This window comes from Loxodonta africana, chromosome 5 (assembly GCF_030014295.1).
Source record: "Loxodonta africana isolate mLoxAfr1 chromosome 5, mLoxAfr1.hap2, whole genome shotgun sequence".
In the NCBI taxonomy this organism is placed as follows: domain Eukaryota; kingdom Metazoa; phylum Chordata; class Mammalia; order Proboscidea; family Elephantidae; genus Loxodonta; species Loxodonta africana.
Window position 1 is genome coordinate 101781897 of NC_087346.1, and position 19355 is coordinate 101801251.

The 19355-nt window shown below is 38.1% G+C and overlaps 2 protein-coding genes across 6 annotated transcripts in view; both read right to left on the reverse strand.

Annotated features, from left to right (window-relative positions):
* SRP72 (signal recognition particle 72) overlaps nucleotides 1-11655 on the reverse strand; it is a 32516-nt gene extending 20861 nt beyond the window's left edge. The window contains exons 1-8 of one of the 2 annotated variants that reach the window (XM_010595695.3): nucleotides 11322-11655; nucleotides 9181-9301; nucleotides 7323-7446; nucleotides 5246-5389; nucleotides 5055-5166; nucleotides 3363-3394; nucleotides 1768-1892; nucleotides 1622-1679 (exon numbers count right to left, since the gene is read on the reverse strand). In XM_010595695.3, coding sequence (XP_010593997.1) covers nucleotides 1622-1679; nucleotides 1768-1892; nucleotides 3363-3394; nucleotides 5055-5166; nucleotides 5246-5389; nucleotides 7323-7446; nucleotides 9181-9301; nucleotides 11322-11430 — 825 coding nt within the window. In that variant the 5' untranslated portion in view covers nucleotides 11431-11655. The remainder of the gene's footprint in view (nucleotides 1-1621; nucleotides 1680-1767; nucleotides 1893-3362; nucleotides 3395-5054; nucleotides 5167-5245; nucleotides 5390-7322; nucleotides 7447-9180; nucleotides 9302-11321) is intronic. The other variant, XM_003415893.4, reaches the window with a different exon arrangement.
* Nucleotides 11656-16016: 4361 nt separating this feature from the next.
* Nucleotides 16017-19355, reverse strand: part of PAICS (phosphoribosylaminoimidazole carboxylase and phosphoribosylaminoimidazolesuccinocarboxamide synthase) — a 59587-nt gene continuing 56248 nt past the window's right edge. For all 4 annotated transcript variants that reach the window (XM_023555081.2, XM_064285765.1, XM_003415892.4 and 1 more), the window contains one exon: nucleotides 16017-16313. In XM_023555081.2, coding sequence (XP_023410849.2) covers nucleotides 16147-16313 — 167 coding nt within the window. In that variant the 3' untranslated portion in view covers nucleotides 16017-16146. The remainder of the gene's footprint in view (nucleotides 16314-19355) is intronic.

A 19355-nucleotide genomic window follows, 5' to 3' on the forward strand; every position in this document is an offset into this window, starting at 1 on the left:
AAATTTGATTTTCAAGAGCTTCCATCACTCAATCAGACCAACTTTTTTTTTTTTTTGTACTAGCCAGCATGTATATACCCTCTAATCTGTTTTCTCACTTCCCCTTACAAGTCATAAATATTTCTTCATCTGTACTTTTGCTTATGCTGTTGCCTAACCTTTAAATTGTATCCCTCCTTCAAGGGTCAGCTCAAATTTGCCAACCCAGAGATCTTTCCTTTCACCAAATACTGCAATTACGAAATAACCTGACAAAAAGTTTAAACATGCACAATTTTTATTTCAACATTAGAATGAAATTTAAACCACGTTAATGATTAAGACCATGTTTGCTTCTTTTGCATTACTATATCGCACGCTATTTTGAACAAAAAAATCATCAGAATATCTGTTGACTGAAAAAAGCTGAGTGTACAATTACATTAAGATATTTTGTATTTCATACACTCTCCTTCACAATTACATATATGTCAGATGAAAAGACTGGCATTTCAAGTAATTCATAAGCATAGGCAGGTACATATCGCTCTCAAAGACTTAGATGCCTAACCAATTTTTGGAAACCTAAACTCTGCCAATAGTCTGTAACATCCTGTAATTACTACCCCCCTTTAACACCATTACCCCACCTCTGGGGACTTCCTGCATTTCTGCTCTAGGAGAGAGGGGTACCAAGGAGGAGCGGAAGGAGCAAGCCTTAGAATCTGAATCCAAGTTCTACCACTTACTAGATGTGACCTTACACAAATTACTTAACTCCTTTCAGCCTCAGATTATACTGCTATAAATCAGAGGCAAGTACTGCCACCTAGAAATACTCTGAGGCTACAATAAGATGGTACTCGACAAATCGTACAGTATACCCAAAGAATGCAAATGCAAATGTTAAATACTTATCATGTTTCCTACTGATTTGGATTTCAAATCTCAACGTGAAACGTTTTCCCATTAAAACGATGTTCCAAACAGTGGTTAATTTGATTAGTACAATACTCTTAAATTAAGACTGTGTGTACACATACAAAAACCAAACCAAACCCATTACAGTCGATCCTGACTCATAGTGACCCTACAGGACAGAGTAGAACTGCTCCATAGGGTTTCCAAGGAGCACCTGGTGGATTCAAACTGCTGACATTTTGGTTAGCAGCCAAGCTCTTAACCACTGCACCACACATACATGTAAAGTATCTTACATGCACACACAGGAAGGGAGCCAGAGAGAGAGAGACAGTGAGAGCAAGCATGAGCCTGCTCATACTTCAAAAACCACCACTGGAAAGAAAAATCTTGCATTCAGACTCTATATGAAAAAAGCATCTAAAACGTGCACACATTTGAAGTCTAAAAGTTCAAGCAATTTATACCTCTAATGAACAGATTCTCCATATATTATTATAAACTGAACGAAGGAAAAGATTCATAAGTTCAGAATCTACAACTACAAAAAGGTTTTATTACTAGAATATATTTTGCAGAATTATCATGAGAGTTAAGTAACAGTCTCCATTGTGATTTTGCTACAACTGGACTTTCACTGTCAAGGAAAGAAAACACCTATCCCAGGTCAAAGTTGGGGTACACCTGCCTTCAGTGTAGGAAAACTATGGATGTTCCATACCTTGTTAATGGTAATGATGTTATTTGCAATTACAGCTAGCAATCCCACATCTGTTGGCCTGTGAACAACAAGCAACAGTCAAAAAGGCGCAAACATTTAAAAAGAAATCTCATCTCCTATAGAGGCACTTAACTTTCATAACTTACTTTAGTTTTATTATCTGATTGTAAAGTTGCAAAGCCTCCTCTGTACGACCCTGAAGCTGCAGAATATAGGCCATCTGACCATGAATGATGGCCAGTTCTGCCTGTGGGTCTTCCTCAGTCCCATCCTAAGTGGAGAAGAAACACTTTTTTTTGTAAATTCTCCAAAATGAATCCACAGATACGAAAAATAACTACCAAGGAATCCACCCAAAACTCAAAACTCACTGCCGTTGAGTCGATTCTGACTCCTAGTGACCCTATAGGACAGAGCAGAACTGCCCCATAGGTTCCAAGGAGCGCCTGGTGGATTTGAACTGCCAGTCTATTGATTAGCAGCCATAGCACTTAACCACTGCGCCACCAGGGTTTCCAAGGAATCCACAGATACAAAAAATTTACAACACTAAAAAAGATATATAATTTTCAGGAATTTTCCCTTACAGTCAGTGCTTTGAAATAATTTAGGGCCTGTCAATCAAACAGAGAAGTTTAAATAAGAATGGCAAAAGACAGGTTCTGGAAGAACACGGCAACAAACTTAGGAATACCATTTGCTGATCATTATCATTTTCTAAAAATCCAAGAATTAAAAAAAAAACTAAAAATCAGCACGCAGCTTTAACTTTTTACAATTATACACCTAAATTTCGGAAAAATCATTTTCTCGGATGAACAGATTTTACAAATGCTTCACTGTCAATTCTATCAAACTCTACAGATTAGTAAATTCTAATCACCACTGTACAAAGAACTCCAAAAACTTAAACTAACCCTATAATTAAAGTAGAAACTCTTTTAACCACTCTCCAGACTAATCTTCATTCTCCACTCTTTCTAGAAAAAACTGACTGATGCCCATGGTACAATGAATGTTCAAGGCTAGAAGGCTATGCGCTTTTACCAGAAAGCGTTCCTGCTCTCACCTACTGAGTGAATGCTGAAGAAGTTAAGATGTGTTTGCTTCCAAACCTGTTTATGCCAGTTGTGTTTGATAAGGGAATGATGAAATTTAATTAAATATTACAGTAAGAAAAGAACTATGAACACGAAAAGACCTGTTTCAATTAAGACCCGTGATAAATGCTCAGAAAGACTAGATAAAATCAAGTTTCTAAACAAAATTACTGTTTAATTAGGTGTGAGCCAGAAAATGGTAAAAGACCTCTGGTAAGAAGTTAACATCTATAAGGACTCTGTAATCAAACTGCTCACTGTTACCTTTAAGATAATGTTCTACTTTAATAAAAACAAAACTAGAAATCATGTTGGATTATGTTCAGTTTATGTAAGAAACATGTATGAAATTCCTATGAGCAGACCCATAATGAAAGACCTTAGCCCTATATTCTAAGACTGGAGAATGAATTTTTATTTATATGAATTGAAAGTAAAATGGTTAGCTATGTAAATTTTTTTTGTATTATTACTTCTCAACCTAACAGACTTTATCAATTAACTGATCAAGACGAATTCTACTGTAATTTCTATTTAGTGAAATACCATGTATTCCAAAAGGTCAATAAATACTATAAAGAAGCCTCCTCCTAATTTACATTAAAGGTAAAATTTGGGTTTAACAACAATGGAATACTTACAGAGTCTTCTGATAGTGAACGGCGGCAAAGATCTACAGGAAAAAAATTGTTTTAAAATTAACGTTGCTCGGTAATTCTCATTTCCTTTCCCACTAAATTCTGAGGCAGGAGATTTCAAGATCATCTTATCGAGACACGCACATTTATCATTAACATCAAATATACTACAAAAATATTACCAGTCTCTGATTATTCTAGCTCTTGGGCATTTTTCTTTCATTTGTAGTGTCTACACTGTAAAGAATTTTAAAGGGAATTAAAAAAAATTACAAATGCAGTACCTGTTCGTTGCCAAAAAAAAATTATAGAGAAGTATAAAAAGACCATAACCCCACCACCTAGAGGTAACCATTGCTGGCATTTTAGTTATTCAGAAGCATTTTTAAATCAAAGTAGGATATTATACATACAATTTTGAAACCTCCTTTCCCCCATTCCATATACTTTGGATATCTTCATGTTATAATAGGCATAGATCTACATTATTAACAACTGCATGGTCATCTACTTTGTGATTACAGGAAAACATAGCCAATACTCTAAAAAACCAAACTAAACCTGCTCCATCCAGTTGATTCTGACTTACAGAGACCCTACAGGACAGAGCAGAACTGCCCCAGAGGGTTTCCAAGGAGCGCCTGGTGGATTCAAATTGCCGACCTTTTGGTGAACAGCTGTAGCTCTTAACCACTGTGCCACCAGGGTTCATGCTATTTCTAAATTTTTGTTTTTATAAACACTCCTTAGATAAGCATTCATATGGATGAATACATGAATGTATCTAATTATTTCCTCAAAATAAGTTTCTAGAAATGGAATTCCTGGATAAAAGAATATGCAAATTTTAAAATTTGCTACACACAGCCAAGATGCAAAGTCCACTGTAAAAGTCTGTATGACTTTATGCTCAAACAGCAATGTATAAGAATGTCCTTTCCTCATACCACTGTCAATACTGGGCGTGATGAAGAAATTATAGTTTTTAAACAATTATTTTCTTTTTATGATGCTCTAAACCTTTTTTGTTTTTTATAAACCTTAATATTTAACAGTAAAACATACATTGTTTCACCTTTTCATATACCTCATGCTTCACTGCAGTCTCTACAAGGAAAACGTATGCAAAAAAGTCTAAATGTTTCAGGACCTGAGACTAGACCTAAGTTCTCTAATTTTTTTCCCCCTAATTAAAGACTTCAAAGCACATAAACATGGGAACGTATTAAATGTGCTTGAATGGTGTTATCAATGTACAAACATAGTATATGCATATTTGTGTGCACACATGTGCGTAGACACACCATATTACGACTATCATAAGTAATAGATAGCTGTTCAATAATTATTGAATGCTTCTGACATATACTGCTACGAAATGCTTGACATGAAATGCCTCAACTAATTTACACTTAACATTCATATTAACTTGTTCAAAAACCTACTCCTCAAAATCCAAACTTCAGGGTCTGGTGTGGCTGAAAATCAACAAGTGAGTTGGTTTAAGGATCAGACAGAAAGATAGGAGAAATATGGTCAAAAGCCCAAGAGAAAGGATAGATGACATCTGAGAAATTCCCACTGCATTAATAACCTCCACTTAATTACTCCAAAAAACTCAAATGCTACTTTTGGAGATACTATGCAAAGTTAGATGTACATTACATTTACATATAATTTTAATAAACTTCCAACCTTCAGCTTTTTGTAGGATTTTCATTGCCTGGTTCAGCTGGCCTTGTCCTATCAGTGCACATGCAGCATTATAACACAATTCGTGCGTGCCTTCTTGGAGGCCCAAGTTCTCCTGCCAGGGAGCAAAATACCAGTCAAACGCTAGACAGGAATATTATTTCATGGCTGTGTGAGTACACAGTGATACTCACTGGAACCACTTTTTCCCAATTGCTTTGAGCTGCAACAACTGCTGAAAGGTTTGTTTTTCTTTCCTCATCATAATCATCTTGGGAGTTTCGGACAAGATCTCTGTACACAGCTAAGCATTCATCATAGCGTTCTAACCGGTATAACTGAAAGGACAAATGATAAGTAAAAATAATTAGATGAGAAGTTTGGTGTTAAGTCTACAACACCAGACAAACCATTTCTGGAACCAATAAATAGGAACCTAACTCAGCATAACATGGACCATCAAATATTTTTTCTTCATAATCTGTTACCAGTTCTCTGTGCTACCATACTCTCAAAATGTTACTTGCAATGAATCTCGACCCTACTGCAGATTTGCAGGCATGATTCAGTTTAGAAAAGTCATTTTATTACCTACTTTCTTGAAGTTAGGTAAGTGCCTCAGTGGATTGTGAAAGAAAACCTTTCTACAGAAATCAATCCTGTTATACCACACCTAAATATGACCGATATAAAAAAAATTCCACAGCACAAAATGATTACTAAGTCCTAGTAAACGGGCACAAGATTAGACGTTAACTAAGGCACTTAATATTTCTGAGGAGTTCACTATATTTAATCCTACTGCATTTTCTCTTTTCTAGAAACTAGCTAATATACAGGGTAGTCTCAAGAACATACAGCCTAATACCTGCTTATTTCATTCAAATTGTTCTCAAAGGGCAATAAAAACTGTCACTCTGGATCAATTAGTCTGCTATGTATGATAGAGATTGGTGCCCTTCATCAACCTCAAAATGGCAGAATTCACCCTAAAACTTCCCAACCAAATTAAACCCATTGCCATCAAGTCGATTCTGACTCAGAGACCCTACAGCACAGAGTAGAACTGCCACAAAAGGTTTCCAAGGCTGTAAATCTTTAAGGAAGCAGACTGCCACATCTTTCTCCCACGGAGCAACTGGTGGGTTTGAACCGCCAACTTTTTGGTTAGCCGAGCACTTTAACCATGGTGATATCAGGGTTCCTTTAAATTTCCCAGCTTACCTTAAAAGTTCTTTATAGACTTATAATCCGTGAACTTGCCCAAATCTTTCTTCGACCCTTTCGTCCTACTTGTCCATACTACCTCTTGGGGGCAATAAATTCAATATAGCATTATTTGCCCTAAATTGACTCCCCCCCATCTTTAAGAAAGTTTCACTAGTTCCAATTTTTTAATATACACAGTTCTACACCCACATCGTTAATAATCCTCTTTTACATTAAGCTAAATTTTATGTCTCAAAATCATTTTGAAATAAAACATCTTCAGGGATTTCACGGATTAGCTCAATTCATCTGAGTTCTTATTCATTGTGATTTTTTTAAAAATTTAAAATTAGAACAAAATACCAGTCAATGGAAGGACCCCAGAGGTCATGGTCCCCAGACCTTCTGTTAGCGCAAGACAGAAACCATTCCCAAAGCCAACTCTTCAGACAGGAATTGGACTGGACTATGGGATAGAAAATGATACTGGTCAAGAGTAAGTTTCTCGGATCAACTAGATACATGAGACTATGTGGGCAGCTCCTGTCTGGAGAAGAGATGAGAGGGCAGAGGGGGTCAGAAGCTGGCTGAATGGACAAGAAAATAAAGAGAGGAGGGAAGGAGTGTGCTGTCTCTTTAGGGGAAGAGCAACTAGGAGTATATAGCAAGGTGTATATAAATTTTTGTATGAGTGATTGACCTGGTTTGTAAACTTTCACTCAAAGCACAATAAAAATTAAAAAAACAAAAAACAGTGAAATACTACTACTTTAAGACTGTGAAGCACATAAGCTCACTGGTCATCATCTTTCCAACTGAAAAGTCCAAACTTCATAGGGCAGTTCTTTCGTCTTCTTGAATTTTATAATTACCCTGAGGAAATAATCTGTTCACAGAACACTATATGCAATCATTCTTATGAAGATCAAGAAGAGGGAATATGTTCAAACCTCAAGAAACTGGTTTGGTGGTCAGTATTGTGGAGCATCCCTGCTCCTTGATAGAGGTAGAGTCATGCTCACTCAGGATGACTGTCAACAGGTATTTTAAAGCAGTAATTACCACTTGTCCATAAAGCTCCTTTATTTTGTCTGTCTGCTGGTTTGCACTTTCTATTGTCTTCAATGCATTCTCAATTCTGTTCAGCCTGTACTCGCAATATGCCTTCTCAAAGGAAAGAGAGTTACTGAAAAAGTAAAAAAAAATTGATTATAAGCTAATACTGCAGAGCACCCACTATATCCCAGCCATTGTTCTAAGCACCTGATACATATTATTTGTTCAGCCCTCATACCAACAGATGAGGAAGTTGACAAAGAAAGGTTGGTGGCGTGTCCAAAAATCACACAGCTAGCAAGTGGGAAAACATGATATTATATCCATTTTCCTAGCCTCTCCCATGCCTGCTTTCATGGATATTCTTGATTAGAATTATTGGCCTTTTGAAAAAAGACATTTAAAAAGGAAACCATGAATCAGTTAAATAACAAATTTTCTTATAAACAAGGACAATCTGAACACTACTTTAAGTGCACTATTTTAAAAGCTTTTTAAATCCACTAATGAGGTATACAATGCTTCTTTTAATTGTTCAAGAAACAAATGGTTAGCAAAGAAAAAGTAGTGAAAAATCTTGAGAACACAGCACTCCTAACCAAGCAACTAGCAGACACACAACTCCAAAAATACTACTGACATTCACAGATGTAAAAATTCATTTACATTAATGTTATGCCAGAAAAGTCTCACTTTGATGTTTCAACCATAACTCGTGAGGAAAAAAATATTTATCAAAGCAAATGGCAAAATCCTTTATTTATTCACACAATATTATTTGAAAATTTCCCTGTGTCACAAAATGGCCAAAATTTCCTGAACACTGAATTTTAGCATAAACACGTTTTAACAATAGAAAGCAGAGTCCTCTTTATTTACGTTTTATTTTTTAATAAAGTTTTAAAATAAGTTTTCAAGCTGTAATAAATTTATATGACTCAAATATAAAAACAAAAAGGTATACACTAAGAGGTTTTGCTCCCACTGCAATTGAATCTACCCTGTTTCTTCTTACCCCCCAGACTAGTTTTATTCATTGTTTCCCCTTCTAGTGTGTGTTTTTGCAAATATAGACAAATACACATAAAAATTCTTATATCCTCCTTCTCCTATACCAAAAGAAATATACTATATACTGTTGTGCATCTTATAAATTGGTATCCCCCTAAAGGATAAATATACTACAAACTTCATTGCAGAACACATATCTTTTGCGTGTTAGATGTAACTGCAAATAAAAATCAAATTACAGTAACAATTCAGAATATACGTTCACATTTCAAGAAACAATAATGAAAAAGAATAACAGCAATTTAAAAATAAAAGGCGGGGGGGGAGGGGAGCAAGCCATGTACTCTAAAAACTGCTGAAGAACTCCTAACACTGAAAGATCTAGGCTTAAAACCATACTCACCTAAATAATTCTCAATGGAGGTACATACAGAGGTTAGGTTGAAATTTATCATACCATCCTAGAGACCTCTATTTACTTATATACTATCCACTTATACATACCGACCCTACATATTCTGCACTCTCTGCCTCCCCCTACCCTTTTTTAAAATTAAACTTCTGCCAAGTTGTTCTCCCTATGTCCTCCAAGGACTCTTGTTACATTTATGCCCCACATCCCTCCACAGTTTACCTCCTTCTTAATGGTTCAAAGGGAATATAGGAGTAAAGAGAGGACTCTTGAAGGTTAAAAAGGACAAAAACCACTATTGCTCCTTCCAGTTTCAAAAACACTACTGTCAAAAGAAAGGAAGGAAGTAAATCAGTGAAGAGTGGGAGAGAAAATACTAGATGTGCGTACAGCTATAGTAAAAGTGTTTCTAATAACTGTACAAACAACTAAGTCACTTACTTGGCTAATACTTTGGTGTGAGTATTGATGACATTCAAGGCTTCCTTGAAACTTCCGTTCTGGATAAGGCATACCACTTTACAGTGCAGGGCAGTTACATCTTCCTTGTTGATCTGCAGTACTAGAGATCAGTTTTAGGAAAGCCATTTTTACACCCATTCCCTTTTCACATTTTTAATAATTTTCCCATTCCCTGTCTCAGGAAGCCAACATTTCCAATACTATTGCGATAGAAATGACTGCTAGAAACACCAAAAAAAAAAAAAAAAATGACCGATCTTCATTTTTAACTTAAAACACTACAAGGAGGAGTTATATCTTAATAGCCTTCCTTCCCCTTCAAATGCAGTGAAAACAGAAAAGCCAGAAAGAAGGCATTTCTCCAGGTTTTTCATCTTGGGAAGTGTGCTACGTATTTCATTACTTCACACGCAAAGAGAAAAAGGTTCACGTAGAATGTGGAATCAAATGACTGAGATTTGAATGCATGCGTTTTACTAACTACTTTAAGGTCCTGGGCAAGTCATTTAACTGCCAAATCTCGGTTTTCTGATCTGCAAAATCAGTATGAGAACATTATGTATTTCAGAAGATTATAAAGATTAAATGAGAGTATTCTGTTATATACTATAAAGTGTAACACAAATACAATTTATTTTGCTGGTCATGTTTCCAAAACACCATTAAAAATTTTCCTTTTCATCTAAGATGATCAAAGGCAAGTACAGGTGGTCAAGTTTCAACTCCAAACAGTTGTTCAGTGTCACATTGCTGAGATCAGACCCTTTGCTCTTGGGCAAGGACAGGAGTCCGATTCTCAGACTACGAATCAAAAGAATTTCTACCACTTAGAAAAATATATATTGGAGGACAAAATAATTGCCTTTGCTGATTAAAAAACTTCTGCGACTAGGTGTATACAATTGGTTGAGGCCTCCCCAAGGGCTAAAATTAATTCAATCCAAGTTTTGTTATTTCATGGATCAAATAATTCTAATCAATTGCCACTTTCCTCAATGTGTTAAATCATTAAAAAATGCTTCGCAGGCACAATTGGAAACCCTGGTGGCATAGTGGTTAGGAGCTACGGCTGCTAACCAAAAGGTCCGCAGTTCGAATCCACCAGTCTTTCCTTGGAAACTATGGGGCAGCTCTACTCTGTCCCAAAGGGCCGCTATGAATCGGAAACGACTCAACGGCAACGGGTTTGGCTTTTTTTTTTTTTGGTAGGCCCAGTTACCACCACTCACATTAACACAGCAAGAGGTTGTAGAACAAAACTAGTTACGCAGCTTTATAATTTTGCTATTCTGACCAGTGTTTGGAGCAGTCAAACCCTGTCCTGTTCACTAAATTTTAAATCTAACAGCAGAAAAGAATTTAGCAAAATGAAGGGCATTAAAAATCAAGGCCATATTAGAATTACGTAGTAAAGGATAAAAGAATATGAGTTGAATCTCACAGCAAGACAGTAAAACTTGAAATTATCACTTAAAGGCCAAAAACAGGCCAAACTTTCCTTCCGCCATTATTCCAAAATTTGGGGCTCTCACACACACTGTTTCTAGTTTAACGGCACTGGGGTGATTCTATCTGTGGGAATGACACGCCTGACATACAGAACCAGCCATCCCCCTGTCCTCTCAGACGGATTTGTACAGCTTCCACCTTGTCAGCACCAGCTTCCAAATTACGTGTCCCAGGCAGGTCCCTATCCTCGCCGAAGGCCTAGAAAACAAGCTCTCTCAGCAATACTGTCTTGATCACTCCGTTAGAGGAAAAAGGAAAGAAGGCAATGTGAGATATTTGCAAAATAAAGCGTGAAAGCAGAAAAAAAATCAACCGACAAAACAGTTTGCCAGCGGCGCCAGAAGCTGCGGTCTCTTTAAATCTCTTCCTCGCGTTCCGCGGGAGACAGAGAGGGAAGTACACGTGGCTCTAAGCAACCCGGGACCCAGGGCTGAACTAGAGAGGTGTGAGAGCTGCGACCCGCGCCCGCTCGGCGTTCCTGCCCCGGACGGCGGTGGCGGGGTCTCTCCCCTCCCGCATCTCCCCAGAGGTGGTCGCGCGCGCCAGAAGGAGGCCGCGTTCTCCTGCTAGCCCGGGTCCGCCTCAGCGCCCGCCCCCGTCCCGACACTCACTCTTATTGACGGTCTTGAGAGCGCGCGTGAAGTCGCCGTTCTGGCCATAACGGTTAACTTCACTCCAGAGCGCAGGCACTGAAACCCCCCCACTGCCGCCGCTCGCCATCTTGCAGGAGGGGCGGGGGCGACCTCTACCCCGGAAGCGGATCTCTGAGGAGCCGGCGGTTGCTAAGCGTCGCGGGGTCGGGGGTGTCCTTTTCGCTTAGTCAGCGCTGGGGGTTGTAATCTTCTGCTAGTCGCGAATTTACGTGATTGAAGTTGTTTCTGATATATCTTACCGAAGCACTCGTCGGACTCCGGGAGAGTCTGGAGAAGAGGTTCACCAAACAGTTTCGGTTTAAAGCGGCGTGTGTTTCCGGGGTGACCGCTGCGGGCGAGGCGGTGTCTTGGACCCAGGAGGCGGAGCTGGGTGCGGTGTGTGCCCGCAAGCCGGTTACAGTCTGTGGGAGAGTCAGGTGGAAAATAAAGTAAAACCATCTGGAAATCATAGGGAGTCATTTGAAAGAGTGAGGCACGGCTTATCGTTGGTGGTTGGCAATACTTTAATAGGGTAATTGGCGTTCGAATGGGTTTTTGAAAGATCATTAAGAGAACCGAGGGTTTTGGGAAAAGTGGTGGAGGGCATTCCTGCAGGGAACCAAACATGAGCAAGAGCACAGAAAGCCCAAACCAAAAAAACCCGTTGCCATAGAGTCGATTCCGACCCTGTAGGACAGAGTAGAACTGCCCCAATAGGGTTTCCAGGAGGGCTAGTGGCTTCGAACCGCCGAGCTTTTTGTTAGCAGCCCGGCTCTTAAGTACTGCGCCACCAGGCCTCCAAAGCAGAAAAGAATCCCCAAGTTTGGTGAAAATCTCTTGGCTGCCCTTTGGACTCCATTTCAGGAGCAGTGGCAATAAGACCTGAAAGGTAATGTATTTTGGGGTGAGGATGCCCACGTTCAGTTGCTGGCTCTGCGACTCATGAGATGCCTTACTTTGAGCAAGTTACTTCTCAGAATCTCAGTTTTTCCGACTTTAAAATAATATACAATGATTTTTACCGGTAAAATATAATGCATGCATCCTCACACACTCATATAACACAAAATCAACATGTGTACCAGTGTCAGAAGGGAGTGGGTACCTATTATTTTTGAGGAAAATGACAGTTTAATATTGAATGCGTAATCACCGGACTCACTATCGTGTCATGATTCTCGTAACTCTTGCCACTTCATCTTTCCTTCCTTCCCTCAGCAATTTAGCTAACTCCTTTTCATCCTTCAATATTTTTTATCTTTCCAGTCCTAAAAGTTACTTTTTTAAGGAAATCTTTGACCTTTCATAAACATTTCCCTGTTACACTGCTATACAGCTCTCTACTTCTAAGTGCTGATAATCATTTAAGACCTGTCTTTCTAGGTGGTGTAAGTTCTACAAGGCCAAGGACCATATTTATCTTGCTCCCTGCAGTATCCCTAATACCGTATTTGCCTGGCACATACTTGGTGCTCAGTTTTTTAACCGAATGAGGTTTTGCTTATTTCTCTCCTAATCTGTGAGTTCTTCAAGTGCAGAAACTATGTCCACCTTGTCGTTATGTCTGTTGGTGCCTGGCATATATCATGCTTAGTCAACATAGTACAATGCAAAGGCAGCACTAAAGGTCATGTGAACTCTAGTTGCAGAATATAATCGTTGTGAATTAGAAAAAATCATGGGAAGAGCTATAACTTTACACTCACTAGATGGCTATTATGTCAAAATAAGAGGAAGTCCTGGTATATGCCACAACATGGATGAACCTTGAAAACATTTAAGTGAGATAATGAAATACTGTGATTCCACTTATATGAGGTATCTAAAATAGGCAAATTCATACAAAGTAGAGGTTACCAGGAACTTGGGGGGAGGGAAGAAGGGAGTTATTGCTTAATGGGTGATGAAAAGTTTTTTAAATAGAGGTGATAGTTTCACATTGTGAATTAATGCCACTGAATCGTGGCATTAAAAATGGTTAAAATGGCAAATTTTGTTATATTTACAATAAAAACTTTTTTAAAAATTATGATTCTGCCTTCTCATAACAGTGAACATACACGTAAAATTTTCCATATCAGTTTAAAGGGTTCATGGACATCCGTATAGAAATCCTCAAGGCTGCATACTGTAACGTTGTTAGCTACCATAGAGTCACCCCACCTCATGGTGACCCCATGTGTTAGAGGAGGACTGCTCCACAGGTTTTCTTGGCTGTTATCTTTACGGAAGCAGTTCATCAGGCCTTGTTTCCGAGAAGCCAACCACCAACCTTTGAGTCAGCATGGTGATTTCCAAACGCCAGTTTATGGATTAATGATGAACTATAATGAAGATTTCAGTGATGCTCAACAAATAGAAAAATAAAAAATAGCAAAATAAGGCTAAATTTATGTAAAGAACTTTATTTTGTGACTTTACCCTTTCTACTTTCTGTATGTTCTTTAATTAATCGGCACAGTATTTGGTATTGCTCTTGGGAGGTAGTAGGAAATCACAGGCTAGCCATGGAATATATGAGAAACATTCTCATTGGGACTACTGGGAAGCAGAGGTTAAAGCACAGAAGGAGCTAGTACAGGAAGAGCCCAAGAGAAAGGAATGAGAAAGCTGAGCACTGATGGACCCAATTTTCTTAATATGTTAGATCATCTACCTAAAATATACATTTAATGAACATGGCAAAGAAAAAATGTGAAAACACTGCAATGGGCTCAATTTGGATGACATCATGCTTTAGCTAAGACTCCTTAGTAACCAGCTCGGATGATGGAATGACATAACACACATTCATCCTCTCAGTGACATCTACTTCTTTAGAAGTGCATCTTGCTACATACACTGCCCAGACTATTGCGAGAGAAACTAGTTAAGGTAATCAACTGGGAGATTCTAATTTCTGAAATGATGGTAGGCTGGTGATTGTGAGTATGGCTAAAATATGTATTAATAGAATTAAAAGTTTTATGATCCATAGAAGGCACCCAAAGTACCAATTTACATAGCTAAATTATTGTTGTTAGTTGCCATCAAGTTAGCCCTGAAATTATGGCGACCTCGTAACAATGGAAGGAAATGCTGCCTTGTCCTGTGCCATCCCCATTAAATAGAAACATAAAGAAGTATATTTTTTATATGCTAATAATGTGCTCTTGTAAGTTCTAATGTTACTACTTGACCCATAAATTTTAGAAAGTTAAAACAGTTATATCTTAAAAAGAGTGGCAAGAGCTATAGTCTTGCTCTTGTGGATCGAACCATTGTAATCCACTGGGCTTCCACTGGCTGATTTTTAGAAGTAGACTGCCAGGCCTTTCTTCCTAGTCCATCAAGTCTGAAAGCTCCACCGAAACCTGTTCATTATCATAGCAACACACAAGCCTCCACTGAGGGACAGGTGGCAGTTGCACGTGGTGTATCAGCTAGGAATTGAATCTGGGCCTCTACAAGGAAAGTGAGAACTGTACCACTAAGCCACCAATACCCCCACATAGCTAAACAGAGTTTATGAAATCAGCAAAGGTAACTACTTTTTTCCACAAGAAAGTACCCTGATACCAGAGAAAGCTTCAGAAAAGTTCCTTTTCTATGGCTTTCACCATGCCCTTTCATTTTATTTCACGTCTCCTGCTAAACCCAGCAATAGCACGTGATACAGTGACCAACAACCTTAACTTTTCTTTTAAAAAAGCAAAAACAAAACCATCTATCTTTCTATACAACTCTCAACCCATTGCTGTCAAGTTGATTCCCTGCTGGACAGAGAACTGCCCCATAGGGTTTCCAGGGCTGTAAATCTTTATAGAAGCAGAGTGTCATATCTTTCTCTCGTGGAGCAGGTGGTGGGTTCTAACTGCCAACCTTTTGGTTAGCAGCTGAGCACTTTAACCACTGTACCACCAAGGCTCTTGTCCTTCTATAAAAAAAAAAAATTTTTTTTTTTTATAGCTAGAGATAAATAGAAATACCATTTTCTGAGATACTGACTGCAAATAAAAAAACAGCCCCTTAGAATTTTGTAAAGACCATAAAGCAAAAAAAACTATTGCTCTCGCCACTCTTTTTAAGATATGTTTTAACTTTCTAAAACTTATGGGTTGATATTTACATCAAGTAGTAACTTTAGAGCTTACAAGAGGACATTACTGGTATCTAAAAAATATACTTCATTATGTTTCTACTTAACAATGACCATATAAACCAAAAAAAAAACTAAACCAAACCCTCTGCCGTCAAGTTGATTCCGACTCATAGTGACCCTATAGGACAGAGTAGGACTGCGCCACAGTTTCCAAGGAGCGCCTGGTGGATTCAAACAGCCATAGCTCTTAACCACAAAGCCACCAGGGGTTCCAAGGATCATATAGTGGGTACCAAACCAAAAACCAGTTGATTCCAACTTATGGCAACCCCTTGTGTTACAGTAGAACTGTGCTCCATAGGGTTTTCAATGGCTATGATCTTTCAGAAGCAGATCGCTATGCGTTTCTTTAGAGGTGCCTCTGCCAACCTTTCAGTTAGCAGTCGAGCACTTAACCATCTATGCCAACCAGGGACCCCTATACAGTGGTGGGTAAGTAAAATGGCTTCATCTAAAAATGCTCATATAGTAACTTCACTACTTATAAAGAAATATATTGATAAATATATACAGATATTCTATTAATCCATGAATCTACAGAACCATTTATTCAATACATTTTATTTGTTTTCCCTAATCTAGAATCTTTTCATCTTGCATGATTTTTTTCTGCTGCTAAACTAGGAATTAATAGTTTTTCTCATAAAAAATGCAATCAAGTTCTTATAAACTGCATTCTCTGATTTTCTTGTCAGCTTGCTTCAAGGAAATCCATGTATTTAATACGCTTGCTCGCAGTTTGGCCCATACCAAATGATTGTTCAATCCAAATATCTGAGCAGCAAACTGAGCTGATCCTTCTGGAGAAAGTATAGTTGAACAGCCAAGACCTAATGATTCAGAAAGGAAAAGACAGAAAATTGAGCTGTCAATACCACATAGCAAGCATTTTTTATTCACAGAAGTCCTGTTAACTACAGATGATAGAATGCTACTGTATTATTTCTTGTTTAAAGTAGGGTCTTTGGAAGGAGATTCCATCTTTACTGCTGGGGTGGTAAAGTGATTTTAAGAGGAAAAAAGTAACATTTATTTGTGACGAACAGGTATTTTATATACATCATCTATTACCCTTCTCATTGAACCCACATTCAAAGAAACTGACTTTCCAGTTTTTTCCTACATATACCACTACTTTAGATAACTGGGGAAAGGGAACAGAAGTAAAACAAGGGACAAGAAAAGTGTTATCTTCTTAGACAAACATAAAGTTTGTTATTGTTCTGATAATCTTCTAACTACTCCATCTGTCTTTGTACTTAAAATATTCTAACATTTTTAAGTAGTAAAAGAAGTCAAATAGAAAGGTAAGAAATGTCAGGTTAGAAAAAAACTCAGGAAGATTTAAAAGACAGCAGAATAAGAAAGTAAGGTCCTTTGGGAGCCATATGCCTGCTCAGGCAGTTTCTTGAGATGGTATTATTATTCTGTCAACAGGGTCAAGATCTAGCTAGCTTATAGATCCAAAAGCTCCATTTTCCCAGCGTTCTTGAAATTCATCAGGCTCTTGGATTCTCACTAGCCACAATCATAAGAGACTAAAGTCAATTTATTAATTTATATTAATAATTTCTGTGGCTGTACCACTTACTTTGTGACACTCACTGGCCAAGTTACTTAATGTTAATTTTAGTGTCCTTATCTGGAATTGACTCCATGGCAATGTGTTTGGTTTTTTATTTGTAAGATGGGACTAACTAGTGATTACCTTATGTAAGGATTAGTAAGTTAATACAGGTGACGTGCTTGGGGCACTGGGCAGCACATAGTAAGTACTCATCAAATGTCAACCGTTATTATTCCTATACTGGGTGAGGCATTCCACTCTAGTACCTAAACACCTATGCCTACTGCCCAGATGCCCTTCCTGATACCAAGAAAGCTTAATTAGAAAAAAACAGCTTATCTTGTGAGCCTGGCATCAGAGGAAGAAAAATGAACAGTCTTCAAGGTTTCACATGGGCCACTGTAAAACTGTTCCTCAAAAGGTTGTCCCTAACTCTAGTGACCAAGTGTCCTACATTTCCTGTCTCTCCTTCTTGGACAATACTAGATAAACACTGCCAAATTTTTGCTTATCACATTTCCCTTTTTCTAAGTTCCATGGATAATACCTATACTATTCCTGTGGCATCAATTTGCTTATGACTTCATTTATTAGCTAGAGTAGATTTTTAACTTGAGAAATTGATATAATCAGATGTCTAGGTAAAGATGGATTGAGCACAAGATTTATTTCTGAAACCCTATTAAAACAACAGTAGAGGGAATGAATATAGGCATAAGGCCACAAGGACAAAGAGATGATAGCAATAACATCTTAGCAGCTGAGAGGCAAATGGAGTGGAACTAATTTAACAGATTCAAGAAAACTTAATCCTAAAAAGGGAGAAGCAGAGAGAGATGAGAAACAACCTGATTTATATTAAAGAATCACCAGAAGGTTGAGGAGTTAGTAGCACTTGATATCTTTGGAGCTGGGGGGAGGCGGAAGATAAAAATGGGGCTACAAAGACAACTGACTGAAAGTCTAAGAAATAGGGCCTCAGATCCCTTTCAACTCTATCTGCTTGAGCAACTATCCATTCCTCACCCTGGCAGAGTTATCAGTTTTTCGGAAGAAGGCAGAAGAAAGTCTCTGGAGTGAGGGGACACCAGGCAGGGTTGAGGGGCTTAAGTTTACCTACATACTGAGATCACTGGCTTCCCCCACTCAGCCTGAAGACATGCTGAGCGAAATAAGTCAATCACAAAAAGACAAATATTGTATGACTTCACTTATATAAAAAACAAGATTCATAAAGGACCTAGAATTAGAAAGGCAGAAAGGTCCTTGAAAATCTGATTTTCAACTTACAAATAAAACCAGTTTTAGATGTATAAGGTGTCAACGAATTTACCTCCTACGTACTCTTTTTTCAGGCAGTTAACAAAGAAATGTGCTTCAATGAAATACTAAACCAAGAAAAGGGAAGACGTGATCCAGGAAACAGGGAGTCAAGATCAAGGAAACGCAAAATGAATCTCCAGGACAATAGTATAAGGAGATTCTAAAACAACAGTGGTACAGTAGGCCTAGAGAAGTCAGTCCAGAGTGGAACAGGTCAGCTGTTGTTAGTTGTTGCTGAGTCAATTCCAACTCATGGTGACCCCATGAGTTACAGAATAGAACTGTGCTCCATAAGGTTTTCAAGGCCGTGACTTTTGGAAGCAGATCACCAGGCCCGTCTTTCAAAGTACCTCTGGACAGGTTTGAACAGCCAACCTTTCGGCCAGTAGCTGAGTACTTAACTTCTGCCCCATGCAGGACTTCAGAACAGGGAACAGGTCAGAGGGTTCAAGTATTTAATGCACTTGACACATATAAAGAAATAGTTTACAAAAGTATGAGGTAAGTTTGGGGTTTAATTGGTATTAATAATAAGCAAACAAAACAACTCTTACTGAAACAATATTGACTCTCACGACTTGCAAAAAAATCAGATTATATCTTGGACTACGATGAACATACCACAGTTCTTTTATTCTAGGAGATCCCGCTCAATCAGCCAACTGATAAGACTTCCTTGTGTGTCATTTACTTTGGGCCCCAATTTTGAAAAAAAAAAATTGTTTTCTCTACAAAAGTTATATAATCACATTCACTTTAAAAAATTCAATGCCACGAATGATGTTTTCTTATAAAAAAAAAAGTAAAATAAAATCTGAATCTGATCTAACTACGTTTTTTACCGCCAATTTATAGAAAATATAGGGGGTGGAAGACCATTACACATTATCCAGCAATGTGTAATGGGCCAAATCCAAAATGTGGGAAATTTCATAGGACAAAAAAAGGAGGGAGGGAAAACTGTTACAGATTAAGAGACTTA